This window comes from Austrofundulus limnaeus, unplaced genomic scaffold (assembly GCF_001266775.1).
Source record: "Austrofundulus limnaeus strain Quisiro unplaced genomic scaffold, Austrofundulus_limnaeus-1.0 Scaffold675, whole genome shotgun sequence".
In the NCBI taxonomy this organism is placed as follows: domain Eukaryota; kingdom Metazoa; phylum Chordata; class Actinopteri; order Cyprinodontiformes; family Rivulidae; genus Austrofundulus; species Austrofundulus limnaeus.
Genome location: NW_013953077.1, coordinates 120,702 through 138,295, shown reverse-complemented (window position 1 = coordinate 138,295; position 17,594 = coordinate 120,702). Strand labels below are relative to the sequence as shown.

Genomic DNA, 17,594 nt, shown 5'->3' with positions numbered 1-17,594 from the left:
AATATATATATATAAATAATTGTTATGGGCAGGTTACAATATAAAAATGTTTGTCATAATCATGTCTTGTGAATATTTGACAGGAGTTTTACTTTTAAACTGTAAGTGTATTTAATTTTGTTATAATGTAAATACAATACAAATTAAACCAAGATTTAGAATAATTATCATTTTGATCCATACATTGGTCATGTCTGACTGGGCCTCGTGTCACTTTATGTTTAACAAATTGGGCCCCTTCCACTAACTAATATCTATTTAGCAGTTTAACATTAGTGAAGTTATATTTTTTTAGTTAGCAGATTAGGAGTTAGCAAAGCTAACATTTTGGTTATCTGTGCCACCACTAAGCCTGTCCTTGATATGACCTAGGCTCGTACCTGCAGCCCCAGGATCACAGGGCCACAGCTCTGACCTCAGAGCCACCGTGTCCCCTCAGTGTCATTAGGCCACATATTTAATTTAGATCCACAGAGTTTAAGACACATGCTATTTTTCATCAATGATGAGGTGATTTAACTAACAGCAGGTTATTTCCTCTGATTCAACAAATAAAACAATGAATGGCGCTTCATTATGATGTGTTAGGAAATACGTTGGTCTATAAATATCAGTGGAATAAAGTTATAATGGAATAATGTAAGTTTCATTATACATTTATTTTTGTTGGACAGTTTATTTTTTCTTGATTCAGAGATTTCTTTTGTATTATTTATTTTGAATATGTAAATTATACCTACCTWCTAACTGTAGGAAACTATAGGCTACAGGAAATAACTGAGGTATTCAAAAAGAAATGAGAGGAAGCTTTTAATCACTCACCCCTAAAAATAACTAAAATAATTATGCATACCCATAAACACATCTATATATACATAAATATGCATGCACGTATGCATAACCACATGTACATTCACACACCTTCCTCCACATACCTATACGTAAACTCAGATTCCACTTAACTGGAAACATAATGAAAAGTCTAATGTCACTGTTTTTGGAAAGTTATTTTTCATACAGTATATACTGTTGGACCTATAAATCTTTGCTGAATTGTTTTGAAATTAGAATTTAAAAGACAAACAGCAACAAATTTTTATTTACTGAGAGGTTCTGCACTTTAGACAACCAGACCAAACATGAACTTTTGTTGAAGCTCCACTGAACTTGAAGCTCAACCATCAAGGAAACAGCACGTTTTCTATTTTCCCAGCAGAAAATAGAAAAACTGTGCTACTTTATCATCAAATGTATACGACGTGTTTAAGGCAGCAGCCACTTTAACTCTGCTGTCTTCAGCTGAAGACCTCCAAACCTCCTGCTACTGTACATCAGCAGACAAATGGTGCGTAAATGCAGCTTTTCAGCACGGCTCTCACGTGTGCGAGGCCACAGCTTACATAAGTGATGACTCACTGATCAGTAAGAATCACTCCTGATTATCATGAGGAAGTTAAACCTTCATGTTGTGCATGAAAGAAACCTAATTCTCTGAGGTCTGTGAAGGAATTTGATTTGTCGATCTTCTGAAAGAGACATCTTTCGGCTATTTTTGTTTCATTCAGATGTGACAAGATGTGTAAATGAGGGAATGAGAAACATTGTAAAGCAGGTGTATTGAACGTTTTTCAGTCTGGGACCCCCAAACTGATGGAGAGGAAGCAAGGACCCCCTACTACATACTGTTCCTATAAATTGTGCATTATGTTATGTTTTATTGGCTTAGTACTACATAAAACATGCCTTATTACTGTGAATTTGATACTGAGACATAACTTTAAAATAAAAATGAAGAAGTGTTTAAATAATCTAATTAACCAAAAATCTCATGACCCCCCCCTGCAGTACCTCTACGGACCCACAAGGGGTCACGACCCCATCATTGAACACATCTTTTGTCAAGTGTTTCGCCTGGAGAGGTTAAAAAGGTGCTAAATAAGTGCAAATTCTGAAAAAAAAAATACATTTTGCAATATCTCACACAATGTAGTTGTTTCTTTTATTGTAGAGCCAGATTAATTTAAAGTTGCTTGAAAATGCAAAGAATTGCAAGTAAATAAAACATGTCAGGTTACAACATGGAAGACACCCACCGTTAGTGAACAACAGAATGACGTGAAGCTAACTTTGGTTTGATACAGTCCTGAAACACAAACGGTTGATCATTTCCAGCTTACTACATGTTCATCTTATTATTGACAACGGTCAGTTGAAACTAAGGAAAACATTTAACGTAATTTAAGTCCAAATGTCTGCTGAAAGTTGATTTAACTGACAACAAAAACCAGACTGGGCATTTTGTGTAGTTACACACAGCAGCAGTCGCCCCACGGTTTAACGCAGCAAATATAATCAAACAAGGAACATAAAGGTAAGGAATGGTGTCTGTTTAAAGTTACTTTCTCTTTCATGCAGGGAACCTCTGAGGTGCTTCTTCTAAACCCCTTTGGGAGCATCAGCGGCTTTGTCTTCAGTGTGAGTGTTGCTGCCCTCTTGATCAGCCTTTCTGGGCTGCCGGGGGCTTACAGGGGCTTTCCTGCCAGGCTGAGGGCTGGAGGAGCTGGTTGGCTTCTTGCGTTGAAGTAAGGGGCTCCTGGAGCCTTTTGGCTTTGCTGGCGTTGTTAAAGAGTCCATGACCTTTAGAGGCTTCAGACCAAGCAGGCCGCAGAAGTAGTTGCACTTGTGCTGTGAGACAAAGTCCTCAAAAACTTTGGGATTCCCTTCAACAGACAAACCTTGATGACTGCAGAACAACAGAACAAAAAATTTGGTCAAGGTTTGCCTGAAAGTTAATTATCCGTAAAACACCGGGTAATTTGCAAAAACACAACTAGATTTGGTTACCCTGTTGATCTGACTGAAATTTCAACATTGGTAATTTTAGTGTCAACACCTGCAAAACAAAGAAACATCATGCAGTTACTTCTCTTCTTTTCAGTAACATATTCAGACTTTATATGTTTGCAAATATAATTATTCACACATGATCTGATTTTTTGAACATGTCAATAGTTTTACATTTCTCAGCTAAAACATTTTCTGTGACACATGTCAAACTCAAAGCCCATGGGCCAAATACGGTCGTCATCATTTTATCTGGACCCAAAAGTAAAATATTTAGCCTGGCCCTTGCCTTCCTACGCAGCTCCGCTCAATTCTAGTTTCCCTTCTCTGCTCCGTCTGGGATTTCTCCCATTGAGAAGGATTTTGCTGGCAGATTTTTAGCCGAACTAATCAGAGAACAGAACGTCTATTTTCTGCACAGTGTCTGCTTGTAGTTTATTTTACCTGGACCAATCAACAAACAAAAGGCGGAGTTTTGAACGACGTCGATGTAGCAGTGTCTGCTACTTAGTTTAGCATACGGCAGTGGAGGAAGTGAATGAAGCCAGTCTGTGTTGATAAGGCTTCCAAATTAAAATAAATTTGTCTGACAAAGCAGCAGCTCTCATTTACAGTCGTCTCGTTCAACTCAGTACTTTTCTCTTCTCAGTAGGGTTGTTTACAGCACACGCGATTTCCGGTTAGCTTCTTAGCATAGCCGCCTTCACAGTGACACGTCGCGGCCAACCGATCCAATCATTTTAAACTTCAGCAGAGGCCACGCCTCCTGCGAGAATCTCTTTTCTATAGCCGAGAGTCCAGACCCTCGTACGAAGCAAAGTGAAGGACAAGGGTCTGGTTTTTACCAGGCTATAAAATATTTGATGTGAAATAATTATATGGTTTCTCTTTTTTCCACTGTATTTAGTGCATTCTTCTCATGACAGCTGGCCAACTTTCAAGCTGAGAAAATACAGTTTGTATTTTGCAGTAATCTTTCATTTTGATGTAGAATTTTATATCTTTTTCTGCATTTCCTTCTTATTTTAACGTCAAATAACTGGATTTTTTTAGGTTTTCTATTTTCAATGAATTGCGATAAAATGAATCTCTATGATATAATAAATGAAAAAGTTTTTGATAGAGAGTAAGACAGGGTTATTCAAAGTAGTTGGTCAGGGGGGCCACACTCAAAGCCAGCAGCTCAGGCAGGCCGGGCATTGGAGGCATAAAAAATTATGTAAATCATAAATCTTATTTATTATTTTTATCTTTATCTGTTGTATATCTTCTAAAAACATAATTTGGAATTTTCTATAAGAATCATTTGTTATATAACATTTTTTCAGTGAATATTGACAGAAACTGGCCCTTGGCTTGGACCAAGTTCTGGAATTTGGCCCCCTTGTGTAACTGGGTTTGACACCCCTGAATCTGCCTTTTGGCTGTTGGACCTCTGGCAGGCAGGATGTTAAGCCATAATGTCAAACCATAAGCATTATTTTATTGTCAGGCTGACTCTGATTTAAAAAAAAGCATGTTGTATGTGGAAACTCAAAACTGCTCTGTTTTTTAAGGGACAGCTCACCTTCGAGGCGAGTCAGCAGCAGATTGCCATTAGTCCACTGAAAGATCCAGTGCTGGAAGGTGCAGCACTTCTGTTCTGCCTCAGACCCAGTCCTGGTGTCTGTTTTCACCGTGTGATCCAGGACGGAGTATTTCTTATACCCTCCTCCCAGATCAGACTCCACTGTGGCATAGGGAACAGTGTTCGCTGGTCGGTACATCAAGTAGACGGGGATCACCCTGAATAGTAATTTAGAAATGTTCAATGACATGACGCTGAAAATACAGGAAACTTCTTAAATCAAATGTACTCACTCAAGAGAGGGCCCAAAGTTTTCTATGACTCTTGCCTCAGCAGAGAAGATTTTGCAGTATTCACGAGCCAAGTTCTGAATTTTACACTCCTGTATACGAAACATTTGGGAAAGCAGCCAGTAAAAGATCCACTCAACCCCCAGCATCGTATTTATTTAATCTCAATTTAATTAATTCCACAGTAATCCTGTGTGGGTGGCAGAACTGATGCTCAACTTAGGTTAAAGTTGAAAATGCTGACGGTAAATCTGACGGTAAAGATAATCTGTGAAATGAAACCTTTTGAAGTACCGTCTGTTAGGTTACGCAGGGAGAATGAACCCAAATCCGGACGGAGGAGAGGAGTTATAGCAAAAAGATTTATTAGATAAACAAAAAGGCTGACGTGGTAGCAAAACAATAAAGAACTCTGAAAACATGGGGAATGACGAGGAGACAGTTGAACATAGTCAAACAATGAACCAGTCAAGAGTGGAGAAGAGAGAAGGGTATTTATACACACAGAGGGAATGAGGAGATGAACAACAGCTGAGAGAAAACACTGATTAGAAACTAATGACAGGTGTGTGTGACAGGATGAATTTTACCAGTAAACAACCGAGGGGAAAAGGGCATTGTGAAGACAAGGGAACACAAGAGGGAGGTATAACACAAGACACAAACCATTCAACCTCACACCGTCCTGATGCATCTCAATGATCCAGGTAGAGAAATCTAACAAGGTTTAGTCAGGTTCTCTGGACGGGTTCTTCTTTGTTAAAAAATTTCGTCTATTAACCAAAATACTTCTTCAGTCTGAGGAGTTGCAGGAAAACTCAACTGCTGGCAACTCCTTTGATTGATAGTCGAACCGTTTCAACATAGAACCCGTCCAGAGGAACAGGCACAAACTTGTTAGACTTTTGAAGTACCTTTTTCATGATGTCAAGGTTCCTTTCAAGTAAACAGCTTTCCTCCTTGCCTCCGTAGGTGATGGGGCTGCGTACTTTAATGATGCACGTGTCACCAGACTCAAACACGGGCTCCAGACCGTAGATGACCTTTGCTCTCCAGACTTTGTGCGAACAGCCGTCTCCGATGTAAGACTGCGTCACCATTACGCGTCCAAAGAATTTGTTGCGCCAGGTACCGGAGTCGGCAAGACCTTTGCTGAATATGAGGGGTGTCATTTCAATTTCCTCTCCAACTGCATAAAACAGTAGAACGAGGAGGACATTTAGGAAAACAGAAAAAATAAAACAAAAAAAACTTGTGTGCAAAACCTTATCTTACCACCAAGATCCTCACGCAGTGATATTCCAGCCAAGACTGCAAAACAGTGAGAGGAAAGATTAAAAAACAGATTATGGGGAAAATTAAATAATAATATATGGCCCATTTATTTTATCATTACTTTCTGCACTTAGTAAAAGGTCTGTGGAGTCAGTTCCATATTCATTTGTTATAGAGCATCTGTAAACACCGGAGTCTTTGCTTGATGCCTGAACAATGGTGAGGTTGACTGGAGTTTCATCCCCTGCACTGGAAGACAAATAACCCACATATAACACCTAATCTAATACACATCTTAAAGACATGTTTATATAAAATATATATATAATGTTTATATAATACGTTTCAGTTAATCTGAGAACTTACTTTCTATTAACTTGAACAATCTCCTCTTCATTTTTGTACCATTTGATTTTGGAGTCATTGAGGACGTTGAAGAACTGGCACCATAACTTCAGGTGTCCTGAAGCGTCTGAAAACGTCTCCGCCCTGATTTTACGGATAACTTGAGGAGCTGCAGAAGAAACCCCACAATAGACTACATGGTGAAACTACAGGTTTAAAATAATGGTTATAAAATAACTGTTCCACACAAAAGCTGCTAAATCTAAATCCAGGATTTGAGCCTCTGTTTCCAAGCTTCTAGAGATAAGACAGATTGATAGAAAATGATAGAAAAAGTTATTATTATTTAAATGTTTTGTTATCTGAATTGTAATCACGGTGCATTCTGTTACGTGATGATCTGGCTGTAGTACATTAGGATCAAAGGGTTAATTACTGGGATTTTAGAATGACTGCTTTCATTCTGTGATGTACTCATTATTTTTGGTGTTGGATGTTTGGTTGCAATCTGTCATGAAATTATTACTTTGCTAAAAATGTTGGGTTGTGGAAAAAATGAACAATTTTTCTTGCATGAATAAACCAAAATGACCAGATTTCATTTAACGTCAGTAAACTGACCAGATCTGCAAACTATTTGTGAGATATTCAACAAAGCTGTTCAGAATTATGTTAGTGGACTTAAAGTTGGCAAAACCTAATTTTGCTAAAGCTAATTGGTCTGCTAAAGTTTTTCAAAGTGACAAAGCTAATCCGCTAAGTGAATTTTTGTCCCTTATTAGCTGTTAGCTGATTAGCAGAACCATGCCCCCACTGATGAAACCTATTATTTATGTAGGGTTATTTATTTCTAAAAATAAAAATAAAAAAGACATTCCTTCTTACCTTTGAATGGGTTATGTTTGTTCTCTGCAGGTTTCCCCTCAGTGTGGATCTGGTTCAGTGTTGGAGCTTCAGTCATCGTCTTCCTCCTGCTGAACAGCAACGACGGCCTTTCTGTTGCTGAGCTTGGTTCTCCAGCCGGCTGCAGACCAGGTGACTGTCGAGATGGGCCGGGGGATCCAGTGCTAGTGGAGATCTTGGTGCTTTTCACAGCTAACCCATTTGTCTGAGTTTGATTATCTGTGGAGGACGTGGTCTCTTCGACCTCCTCGGGTTTGGCCGAGGACGTTGAGAGTTTGCGTCGCGCCCCAGAGGCTAGCTCTTGTGGAGTAGCAGAAAGGACGGGAGAGGTACAGTGTTTTCTCCTCATCAGTGGACTGGCCTCTGGAGTCAGGTTGTTGATGAAATCAGACCGTAGACATTCTTTAATCCCTGAGCTCTCCTGCTGGACGAGCTGAGTATCTGTTTCTTTCTTGGCAGGGATGGATTTACGTTCAGCACCTTTGGGTTTCAGTTCTGATTGTTTCAATTTGAACTGATCAGAAAGTCTTATACTAACTTCTGTAAGTTGTCCTTCCACTTTGCTGTTGGGACTTTTGGGGGGGCTTTGTGTTTGTATTAAGTCTATGTCAGGGTCTTGGACAGTTTCATCTTTGGTGTGCTTCATATTTTTAGTGTTTGTCTCAAGAATACTGGTCCTGATCTGTGTTTCTTTGACTGAAGACCCAGATGTCTGAGTAACGGTTTCAGGTTGAGGCTTTTCAGTCAATTCATCCTTAGAAGGTAGAGAAGGAGGAGTGTCTTTGAAGTTTTTACTCGTAGAATCAGAGACCGAAGAGCAGTCATTTACAGCTTCATCTCTTCTTGCATGTAGTTCTGTTGCGGGTGCGTCGGGGCCTCTGAAACAAACAGGAAGTTCTTTGGTTGACGTAACATCTAAAGCTGCAGCTGGTTCTTTCTCTTCGTTTAGTTCTTGATAAATCTTCATAAGTGTTGCCTTTAGGTTTGTGGGAGGTGTACTGTTGGTGCTTTTTACAGCTTTATCATCATGCTTGACAATAATTGCTTCTCCGTTGCATTTTATGTCATCACCCTTTGCTTCCTGTAAGACGCCTTTATCTGTTGTTGTCGGACCTTGAGCTAAGTTAGTGTGATCTGCTGGGCTGGTGTCTGACTCAAGAGCTTTTATTTGAGACCTCAGAAGCTCAGCGATAGATATAACCTCTGATTCTGCTTTTGGGTGTTTTGTTGAGTCTACGATGGGTTGAAGAGAGACGATGTTTGCCGAGGTTTTTGTTTGGTCTTGAAAAGCTGTCTGTGACACATGTGACTTCAGCTTTTTTAATTCTGAGACAGTTTTCTCCACCAGCGTTGATGCGCGTTTGTGCTCGTTTGTTTCTAAATTAGCAGGATTCCCAGTTGCCACGTTGTCTCCTGTATCATTCGTCTTCTGTGTTTTGATTTGTTCAGGAGCTGCAGCCTCAAATATCTTCCCACTCAGGGCCAACTCCTCCACCTCGTTACCCTCTACCTTCTCGACATCTTGTGTTTCTGCCTTTTCAACGGCTTTTACAGCTGCATCAACTTGGCTTCGCTTGGTGGCAGGTGAAACATTACACTCTGGAATGTTCTCAGCAGGTCCACGGGTGTCAAAAGGAAACTTTTTGACTGAGCTTTCACTTGACTGCCTTGATTTATCCAACACGTCCTGTGCTGTTTTATCAGTTTTTGCTTGAAGATTCCTGGACAAAGAGGAGGTCTGGATGTCATCTGGGTTTTCTGGTGGTTGTGAGCTGATCGTACGCTGGTCAGGTGGGGGCTCAGATCTGACAGGTGCATCGTTTCTGTTCGTCTCTGCATGGGCCTGTGTAACCTTGGGATAAAATACAAGCTGTAAATACTCATCCCATCATCCCCGGCTTTGCTTGGACATGGATATACACATGCAATTTTAAAAACAGCAACAGAGTAGCCAGCAACAAAGACGAAAAGGAATGAGTTCGGAGGAAAAGTCATCAAACCCTTAACCCTATAATAAACGTTTAACACATTTATGTTGCTTTCTATGGAGAAGGTTGAGTGTCTAAATATGTCATATATTAAATTAGAATTCTTGTCAAAAGGTTAAACTTAAACTTACCTTCCATACTTCTCAGTTCAGTCAGTTTAATTAGTGTTTTTTGATTACAACACAGGAAAGAACTCCACATGTCTTTTGTCAAATTCTGATTCTTTCAGGTTAAACTTGTTTTTCAGACAGTCTGTGTCCCAGCACATCTTGAATTAGTCATAAAAAACATTCACTGCTCAAACTCAGAACCAGCCTATTTATTTTTAAAAATTCTTTACATTTTACCTGCACATTTCTGCTCTTTTAATTTTTTTTCCACCACCAAGGCTGATATGAAGTGGTTTACTTAATAAGGAGGTTGCTATTTTATAAGTAAGGGTGGCCAGAATGGAATGCAAATCATTTTAAGGAGCACTCGGGCCATGCAGCGTTTTGTCTCAGCTCTCAGTCTCAGCTAAGGTTCAGCTAATTGTTTAAGAACAACACAAACTTGTTGTCATGGAAGAAACTGTCAAGGAATCATTAGTTCTCCTTTATTTAAAACAAGTCACAATTTGGTGTTGGAAAGTCTGTTAATTCCCTTTTAAATGGCGCCACATTTGTAAAGAGCATGAGCAGTAGAGCAGAGTGTGTGGGTTGTGCACATGAAAGATTTGCCAAATCTTCTTTGTCAAACAGTTCATTTGACGGCATCCCATTATTAAGCAAAGCTGCACAGGTTTCAAAAGTAGATGTCAGCCGACAAAATTCCCAGTGCAAAATCTTAATTTCACTGCATTTCCACTGGCTACTTTTGCTGCAGTCCAGTTGTACTGGGAAGTGGTAAGATCCCACTTATGTGAATGCCCCTGCAGTGGGAATTCCTATGGGGAAGTGGGAGAGTTCAGAATTTAAGACAGTACTCTCACCACAACTCAACAGTGAGTAAAACTCTCTTCCTTTTAATATTATTTCTGTGTTATTTATTTTACATTTAGTCAGTCGTACACATATTACTTTCAATAAGAGGATGTGTTAAATGCTGTTTCCATGCAGGAAATACCACATAGAGCTTCGTTATTACTTGCTAGCGGTGCTCGGCCATAGCAGTGAGACAAGGAATGTGACATTTCTCGGTTTGAGTCAAAGTTAAACTTAAAACATTGAAATGAATTGCACACAAACCCAATATTCTTGAAGTCCTCTGCTTTAAAATTTAGTGATATAGTGTATTTAAAAACACTGGAGTTACTATACTGAGTAAGAATAAATAGTCTTCCTGATGGTATTCAAAGACTTTTTAAGTTATGGGAAAATAATTATAATTCAAAGGGGTTCTTTATTTTTGAAGTTAATAAAGTAAGAACAAATATCAGATGTGTTTCAGTATTGGGTGTTAAATTGTGGAATAATTTAAATGATGAAATTAAGTTTAGTGACTCTCTTTTAAGTTTCAAAAAGAAGTTAAAAAGTAAATTAATTATAAGTTATGGTTTATAGCAGTCAGTTGTGATGACGGTGGTGGTAATATATTACATATTTTTTTGCATGTACGGACAATAATAATGATATTGTTGATTAAAAAAACTGTATTAATGATTTGTATATAACCAGGATGTAGATGAAGTATATGTGTGTTTTTTGTGTATTTTGTTTTGGGGAATCCATTTTGAATTGTAAGGTGAGGCAAAACAAGCCATTGGTTTCTGCCTCTACCTATTTGGTCAAATAGGGTTAAAGTTTTGTTTGTTTTTGTGTGGAGTGTTCCTTTAATGTAACCAAATAAAATCATTCATTCAAAAAAAAAAGAGGAGTTATAACTTTGAGGTCCACCATAATGCTCATGTGGGCCTCGGTGGAAAGGAGTGTGACAACCCTGGCAAAAAATAACCTCACATAAAAAAAAATCACAATAAGGTCAAAAAGCTACAACCAGTCAGCTGACATGATGTGAGGAAAACATTGTTTTTTGATCAAAGTTAAAATTCCTCTAATTGTACTTTTACATTTAATCTGTACAAAAATAATACAAGAAAAGTTATTTATCTGATAAAAATCACTACAGGGACCCTTTAGGATGTCCATCCTTATATAAATATATTGCGTCATCACAACTGTTCCGTCTGTCAACAGGTGCGTCATTTAATGGTCGTTGGTCCAGCACAAGGCGCGCTTGTAAAAAGCTAAAATTAGCTCCAGGATGCTTGTGTTGCTGATGGGGGCCTGTGGTGGAATCACAAAGCAGCCATAAGCTCATGCAGAAAAGTTGACTCACCACACGTGGCTCGTCTGGTCGGGATACAGACTCCGGTTTCTGACAGGAGCTTGTTTCCTCCTCAGATAGCCGACTTTCAGCCACTTCACGTGGACGCTGAGGTGAAGCCGTCCTGGTGTCACTTGATTTAGCCGCTGACTTCAAATGCTGAAGATATTTATCTGATGATGTTTTTAAACTCCCGTTGGTTTTAATGGTTGTAACACGTTCTGTTGCATGAATGCCCTTCTTTGACACACTTTGATCTGCTGCTTTCAGACTTGACTGTGAACTTTGGTTCTTTGTTTCCAAACGTTCTCTGTGATCTCCTTTGTTCTCACGTTTTGGTTTGTTCTTGAATTCTTTCTCAGACGGAGCACGACTTGAGGACGTAGCAACAGGAGACGCTGTTTTAGTGAGTCTTTGTGAAAATACAGGAGGCTGACTGCGTGGGGTTTCATTTTGTGAAAACCTTTTAATGAGTGCAGATTTCTCTGTTGCAGGTTTCTGATGTTTTTCTTTTACGAGCTTTGAGTCTAAATGTGACTCTGGTGAATGAACGTTGTTTTCTACTTCCATCACTTTGTCTGAGATGCCATTGTTGTGGACAGTCTCTGTGTCGTTTTTTGTCATCCTCTCTTTGGACGTTCTCTCCGACATATCTGTTTTTGAAACTTTAGCGCTGTTGGAAATCTTAATCTTCTTCTTGACAAAAGGACTTTTCGGTTCGTGAGCGGTGAAAATCTTTTGAACAGGATTGCTTGTGAGTGTCCTGCTCTTGCTGTCATCGCTTGCCTGTCCACCTGCCGTAGCACACACAGCTCCATCAGAGACCGGAGCTGGTTTTTTACCGGGTTCCTCAGCGTTGGCCTCCTGTAACCTAAACTCAGCATCTGGAGTCTCAGCCTGAAGTCCCTCCTGGTTGTCTTCATCCTCCTTGAGGCTGGACGCGCTGAGGGAGGTCTCTGCTGTTGAGCGGCGCTTCCTCTGCGTTCGGTCTGGGCTGATGGTTCGGAGGTACTCCTGGTCCTCCTTATCCCGGGCCTCCCTGCATCTGTTCTCCACCTTTTGTTTCAGCTTGGCAAAGTAGCGCTGGTGGATTTTGAACTCGTTCATTTCACCCACTTCCAGCACTCCTGAACAGGAGACGATACCTTTACTGTTGATGGCAGAAGCCTGGTAGATAGCTGCATCCTCCACGGTGCAACTGAAATAATCAAAGCCACGTCAGGCAGCTGATTATTAATCAAATCAACTACAAAATAAACAAGTATTTTGGTTTAGGCAGTAGTGATGTTCGATACTGCCAGTTTTCTTTCAGATACTGATACCAAGTAAAATTTATCTGGTATCGGCGATACTGATACTTTGTGATAACACACATAATGTGTCTGGTAAATCTTAAAAAGTAGCATTTTTCAAATAACCGCTTTGTAAATAATACATGACATAGTAATTGTAACTGTGCTTCTTCATTACCCAAGCGGAAGAAAAAGTAGTTCCCTCCAACCACATGATTTAGACAAGATTTGAATAGTTTAGTTATTTTCCACTATTTTCTTGTTAATGATATACATTATGTGAAATAACTAAAGTATCAAAATTTTGATTTTAGTATCGATTCTAGAACATAAAGTTCAGGTATCGGTAGTGTCGATATTTCAGTATCGATCTGCACATCACTATTAGGCAGAAGATGTGTTGTGAATACTTGTATATGTGCAGGGAATGACTCTGTCCATTGCGAAATATTTCATATTTAGGAAGCCCACAATATCTGTCCAGCTGTTTATCATCCTTATACCACGTAATCTGAGGAGTGGGGTGACCTGAAAACAAGAGAGAAAGAGAAAAAAATGGGACATCAGAATAAAACTTCCATAAACATCTGTAGATGGGGCTCACAAAAAAGGCTTTATACCTGTGACCACACAGGTAAACTTCACTGTGCTGTCTTCTGAGACGGCTTTGGACTTCAGCGTCTCCTCGAAGAAGGGCTGTGTTTCCTCTGCTAGCTGTGCCATCACGCTGCAGAGCGTGCTCCTGAGCAAAAATGACCTGTTCATCAGATTCTGTTTTTTTAAGGTCTAGGACTTAATTTACTAAACATCCCGTTTGATCGTTTCAACCCAGTTATTGTGCAGAACAAAGAATCTAATACAAAACACAAATTTATTGTCACACGTTATAGCTTTTTAGCCTTGACTCTTTCTATTTTAGTCTCAACTGTATCATCGTCCCCAGAATGCTTTGCATCAGTAACTTAAAGGGATGCCCGATTAGTTGTAACATTAAAGTTTATTTGATAAACATTTATTTTAACTGTAAAATAAAGACTGTAAAAATACTGTAGGCTGTTTAGTTTTGTAAATTTTATTAAATATATTTTAACACTGACGGAGCCATTTTATTTACACACAAAGCATTCTGGGCAAATGATGACGTGGATAGGTCCTCTTGTGAGCGAGCTATATCCACCCTGAAGGTTAATCTTGGACAATATCTGATGATCTACTCTTTTAAATGAAACCAGAGAGCGTTGACAGAGAGGAGAAGGTAGAAATGACTCAGCCTGGAACTGAAAATATGGACGGAGGACAACAGAGCTGCTTCATGGAAGAAGAACCTCAGCTTAGCCTGTTAGCCTTCGCGCTAGCGCTGATGCTATATTGCCTTATGTGTATTAGCTTGGTGCTAGCGCGACAAACATGGTAAACTGAGGTCCTCCATCCATATTTTCAGTTACAGACTGAGTCATTTTTGTGTTCCCCTCTCTGTCATGTGGATGGAGGACCTCAGTGATGAGAGGAGAATGTGTAGCGCTGAGCTAATACATATATATGGTGATAGCGTCGGGGCTAACGCTAAAGCTAACAGGCTAAGCTGAGGTTCTTCTTCCATGAAGCAGCTCTGTTGTCCTCCATCCATATTTTCAGTTCCAGGCTGAGTCATTTCTACCTTCTCCTCTCTGTCAACGCTCTCTGGTTTCATTTAAAAGAGTCGATCATCAGATATTGTCTAAGATTAACCTTCAGGGTGGATATAGCTCGCTAGCAGCCTCACATTGAGGACCTATCCACGTCATCATTTACCCAGAATGCTTTGCATGTAAATAAAATGGCCCCGTCTGTGTAATATATTTTTAAATGTTTAGTTTAAAAATTATGAAAACTAAACAGCCTACAGTATTTTTACAGTCTTTATTTTACAGTTAAAATATTTGTTTATTAAATAAAGTCTAATGTTACAACTAATCGGGGATCCCTTTAATGTTGGTGTGTTTGCTTAATTGAAAAATGTAACAAACAGACAAGTCTTTAAGTAATTACCGGTAGAAGTTTTCACGCGTCACAAACAACATGTGAAAGTAGTGGGAGGTCCACAGCAGTATGGAGGGTTCACTGTGGAGCAGCTGGTCCTCAGCAGGTCTTAGGTCTAGTTTGTTAATTATAGACTTTGCTTGTTTTCTCCTCGCATGTGTGAGTTTTCTCTTGCTTCTTCCTTTTCCACTCAGATAAAAGCCTGCATGTTAGGTTAACTGATCACGCTAAATTGACTTTATGAGTTTGTGTGTCTGTGGTGGACTAACAGACGTGAAGTGAACTTAGTGAGTCAACAAACGATTTCTGTGAAAATCTTGATCTCTTGTCATTTGTTAGCTGGTGAAATAGACTTTTAATAGAGCTCAGAACCTGTCAGCCTTCATTACTACTAAAATTAGATGCAGGATGATAATTTGCATTTTGAATTTGACAGTAAGTGTGTGAGCAGCTGCACCGTGACGCAAGGCTGACGGAAATGAGAAGTTCTTCGAATACTCCAACTTCTCTGTGCCTTGAAATTATCTCCAAAACATCCTCCGGTCATTTTTAAAACCCACCGGACCATCCTAAATGGAAACATTACTCATACACTCAACAGTCTTCTCCAATAAGAAACTATAGGTAGGCTTAAATTTGACCTTGTGTTGCATCACTGAGATCCTGTTTGTTGTCTGCAGCTTATTTAAACTATATTAACATGCAACAAACGATGTTTTTTTTTTCAGGCAGGAAATTGATTTGAGGTGATTCAACGAGCAGAGATGAGTCTGTACCTGGTTTCTGGCCTGACGTTGGACAGGTAGCTGCAGCTGCTGGACCGGCCGTTCCCGCCAACATCGTTCCCGTTGCCGGATCTTCCATTCCCGAATTGGGCTGTTGTCCTCCGTGAACCCATCTCTTGTTTGAAAAAGAAAAAAAGAAAGAAAAACATGCGCTGTCAAGAAAATTTCTCCAAGAAATTTGTGCTTTCCAAAGAGACAGATTCAACCTACAGTGAGCAAAGAGATGAAAACATTCATATAAAATGTTTTTTTTTTAAACTTAAAAAAACTCATAATTAAGTTTTCCTGCAGCACAAAACATCCACGCAAGATGCTGCGATACTGAACCAAAACTGCTCACGGTTTACTCAGATTTTATAGTTCTTCAGTCTTTATCATGAAGTTAGCTCACCGTTCAGACGAGTCATTCCCTCCTTTGACAGACACAACACTGCACTGACTCAAGGCGCTGAGATTTCCAATCAAACATGAGCATGCGTTGACTTCAGCACTATTTTTAGTCGGCCTGCAAATAGGAGCGAGAGCAGATTCCTTTTTCCAAAACTTCCTTTTGGTCTAATTTCAGGAAGAAATTAAATATACCATGACAAAGAGAAAAAATATTACACGCTCTTTCCAAACTAAGAGCTTAGTAAAGAATCACACAAGCTCGTCAATCAAGGAGAAACACTTTTAACTTTAATTGAATTTTACTGAGACCGGTCAGTCATTCAGCATCATAAGTTTGAGTCATCAGAGGGAAAAAAAAACAAACAAACTCAACAGAGATTAACACATTTATCCCACAATCCTTTGTGTTCTGTTTACAAGGGTTAGACGTGTAAATGATGCAGGCTAGAGAAGCCTGCTCAGTTCAGAGGCATGCATTGTCCCACTGCTGACAATCGTATTGGATCCCCAGAGGAAAAGCTGTAGAAATAGAACAACCTTATATAGACTGAAGCCACCGACCAAACAGCTATGTGCTTTTATCTTTATACAGGCATGCACACACACACAAACACACACGCACAAACCACTGATAAGCAGTTTATTTCCTGTTGGCAGATCTGTGTGCTGTATGAAGGACACGATATCTATAGAATGCCTGGATTGTTATTAGTAGAAATGACATAAAAATTGTTCATTTAAGCATTTTGCAGTGAACAAAATGATGTTCTTATTCTTTAATTTTCTGTTTATTATCATGACGGTCTCTCTGTCTGTTCGACTGGTCCAACCAGGAGTTATGGTTTCCTGAGCGAGTTCCACGTATCAAGTTTAAAGACATCTGTGCGATCATGCTCATCATGTTACACGTGCGTATTTGCTCTCCATTCAGCTATGTAAGTTTATTTGTTCCATCTACACGCCATCTTTTTCTGTAGCTCCCACAGCTTCCACGTTCCGTTCCAGAGCGGTAGTTCTCCAACTGAGCTTAAAGCGATAGCGCTGAACTTTTGGAGAGTTCTGCTGCGGAAAGGTTGTTAACAGTTCCTGAAAGGCTTCGGTTTGAATTAGAGTTTTATTCTGACTGGACTGAAAAGCAAACACCTGGCATAAATGGAGCCAAGACCAAAGTGGATCGTTGCCTCTGGTAAACAACTCATCTCAGATAATTAACAGTGGTTTGTGTGAATGTTATTCCCAAAACTTACAGTGTTGAATTACACGCTTTGTTTGTACCAAACTGCACCAAGCTGTACCAGAAATGCTACATCAGGGCTATTCAACTGGCGGCCCGCGGGCTGGAGTGACCAAAGTTCGGCCCGTCAATTGGTTCATTTATCTCCTAAGCTTAAACCCCTGGTTTTCTACTTTAAAGTGTATCTTACCCCACTGTGAAAAGATAACTCCGCCCCAAGGCGAAATTTGAAAAATGCATCAAAGTGGGTAGGGGAGGGGGTGTGGGTAGGGGAGGAGGGGGGCTAGAGAGCGGAGGTGTGGCCAGGACGAGAGAACGTGACAGGCAGCTAGCATTAGCATAATTGATGCTACATGGA

The 17,594-nt window shown here is 39.7% G+C and overlaps 1 protein-coding gene across 1 annotated transcript; it reads right to left on the bottom strand.

Moving 5' to 3' along the window:
- Positions 1-1,980: 1,980 nt before the first annotated feature.
- On the bottom strand, positions 1,981-16,038 carry LOC106531782 (alpha-protein kinase 3). Its single transcript, XM_014027704.1, has 14 exons — positions 16,004-16,038; positions 15,604-15,727; positions 13,429-13,550; positions 13,219-13,336; positions 11,529-12,714; positions 7,207-9,076; positions 6,343-6,490; positions 6,098-6,225; positions 5,977-6,012; positions 5,616-5,890; positions 4,705-4,793; positions 4,412-4,629; positions 2,845-2,893; positions 1,981-2,743 (listed from the first exon to the last, which is right to left on the bottom strand). Exons 1-14 carry the CDS (start codon positions 16,017-16,019, stop codon positions 2,437-2,439), a joined length of 4,686 nt encoding a protein of 1,561 aa, XP_013883158.1. The 5' UTR covers positions 16,020-16,038; the 3' UTR covers positions 1,981-2,436.
- Positions 16,039-17,594: the final 1,556 nt, after the last annotated feature.

What these genes read in the sequence shown, in the direction of transcription:
- LOC106531782 (XM_014027704.1), bottom strand. An exon ending in GACCAGACGAGCCACGTGTG is followed by an intron (nt 9,077 to 11,528) that starts GTGAGTCAACTT and finishes TTTTATCCCAAG; the next exon opens with GTTACACAGGCCCATGCAGA. An exon ending in GCTGCTGACTCGCCTCGAAG is followed by an intron (nt 2,894 to 4,411) that starts GTGAGCTGTCCC and finishes TTTGTTTTGCAG; the next exon opens with GTGTTGACACTAAAATTACC.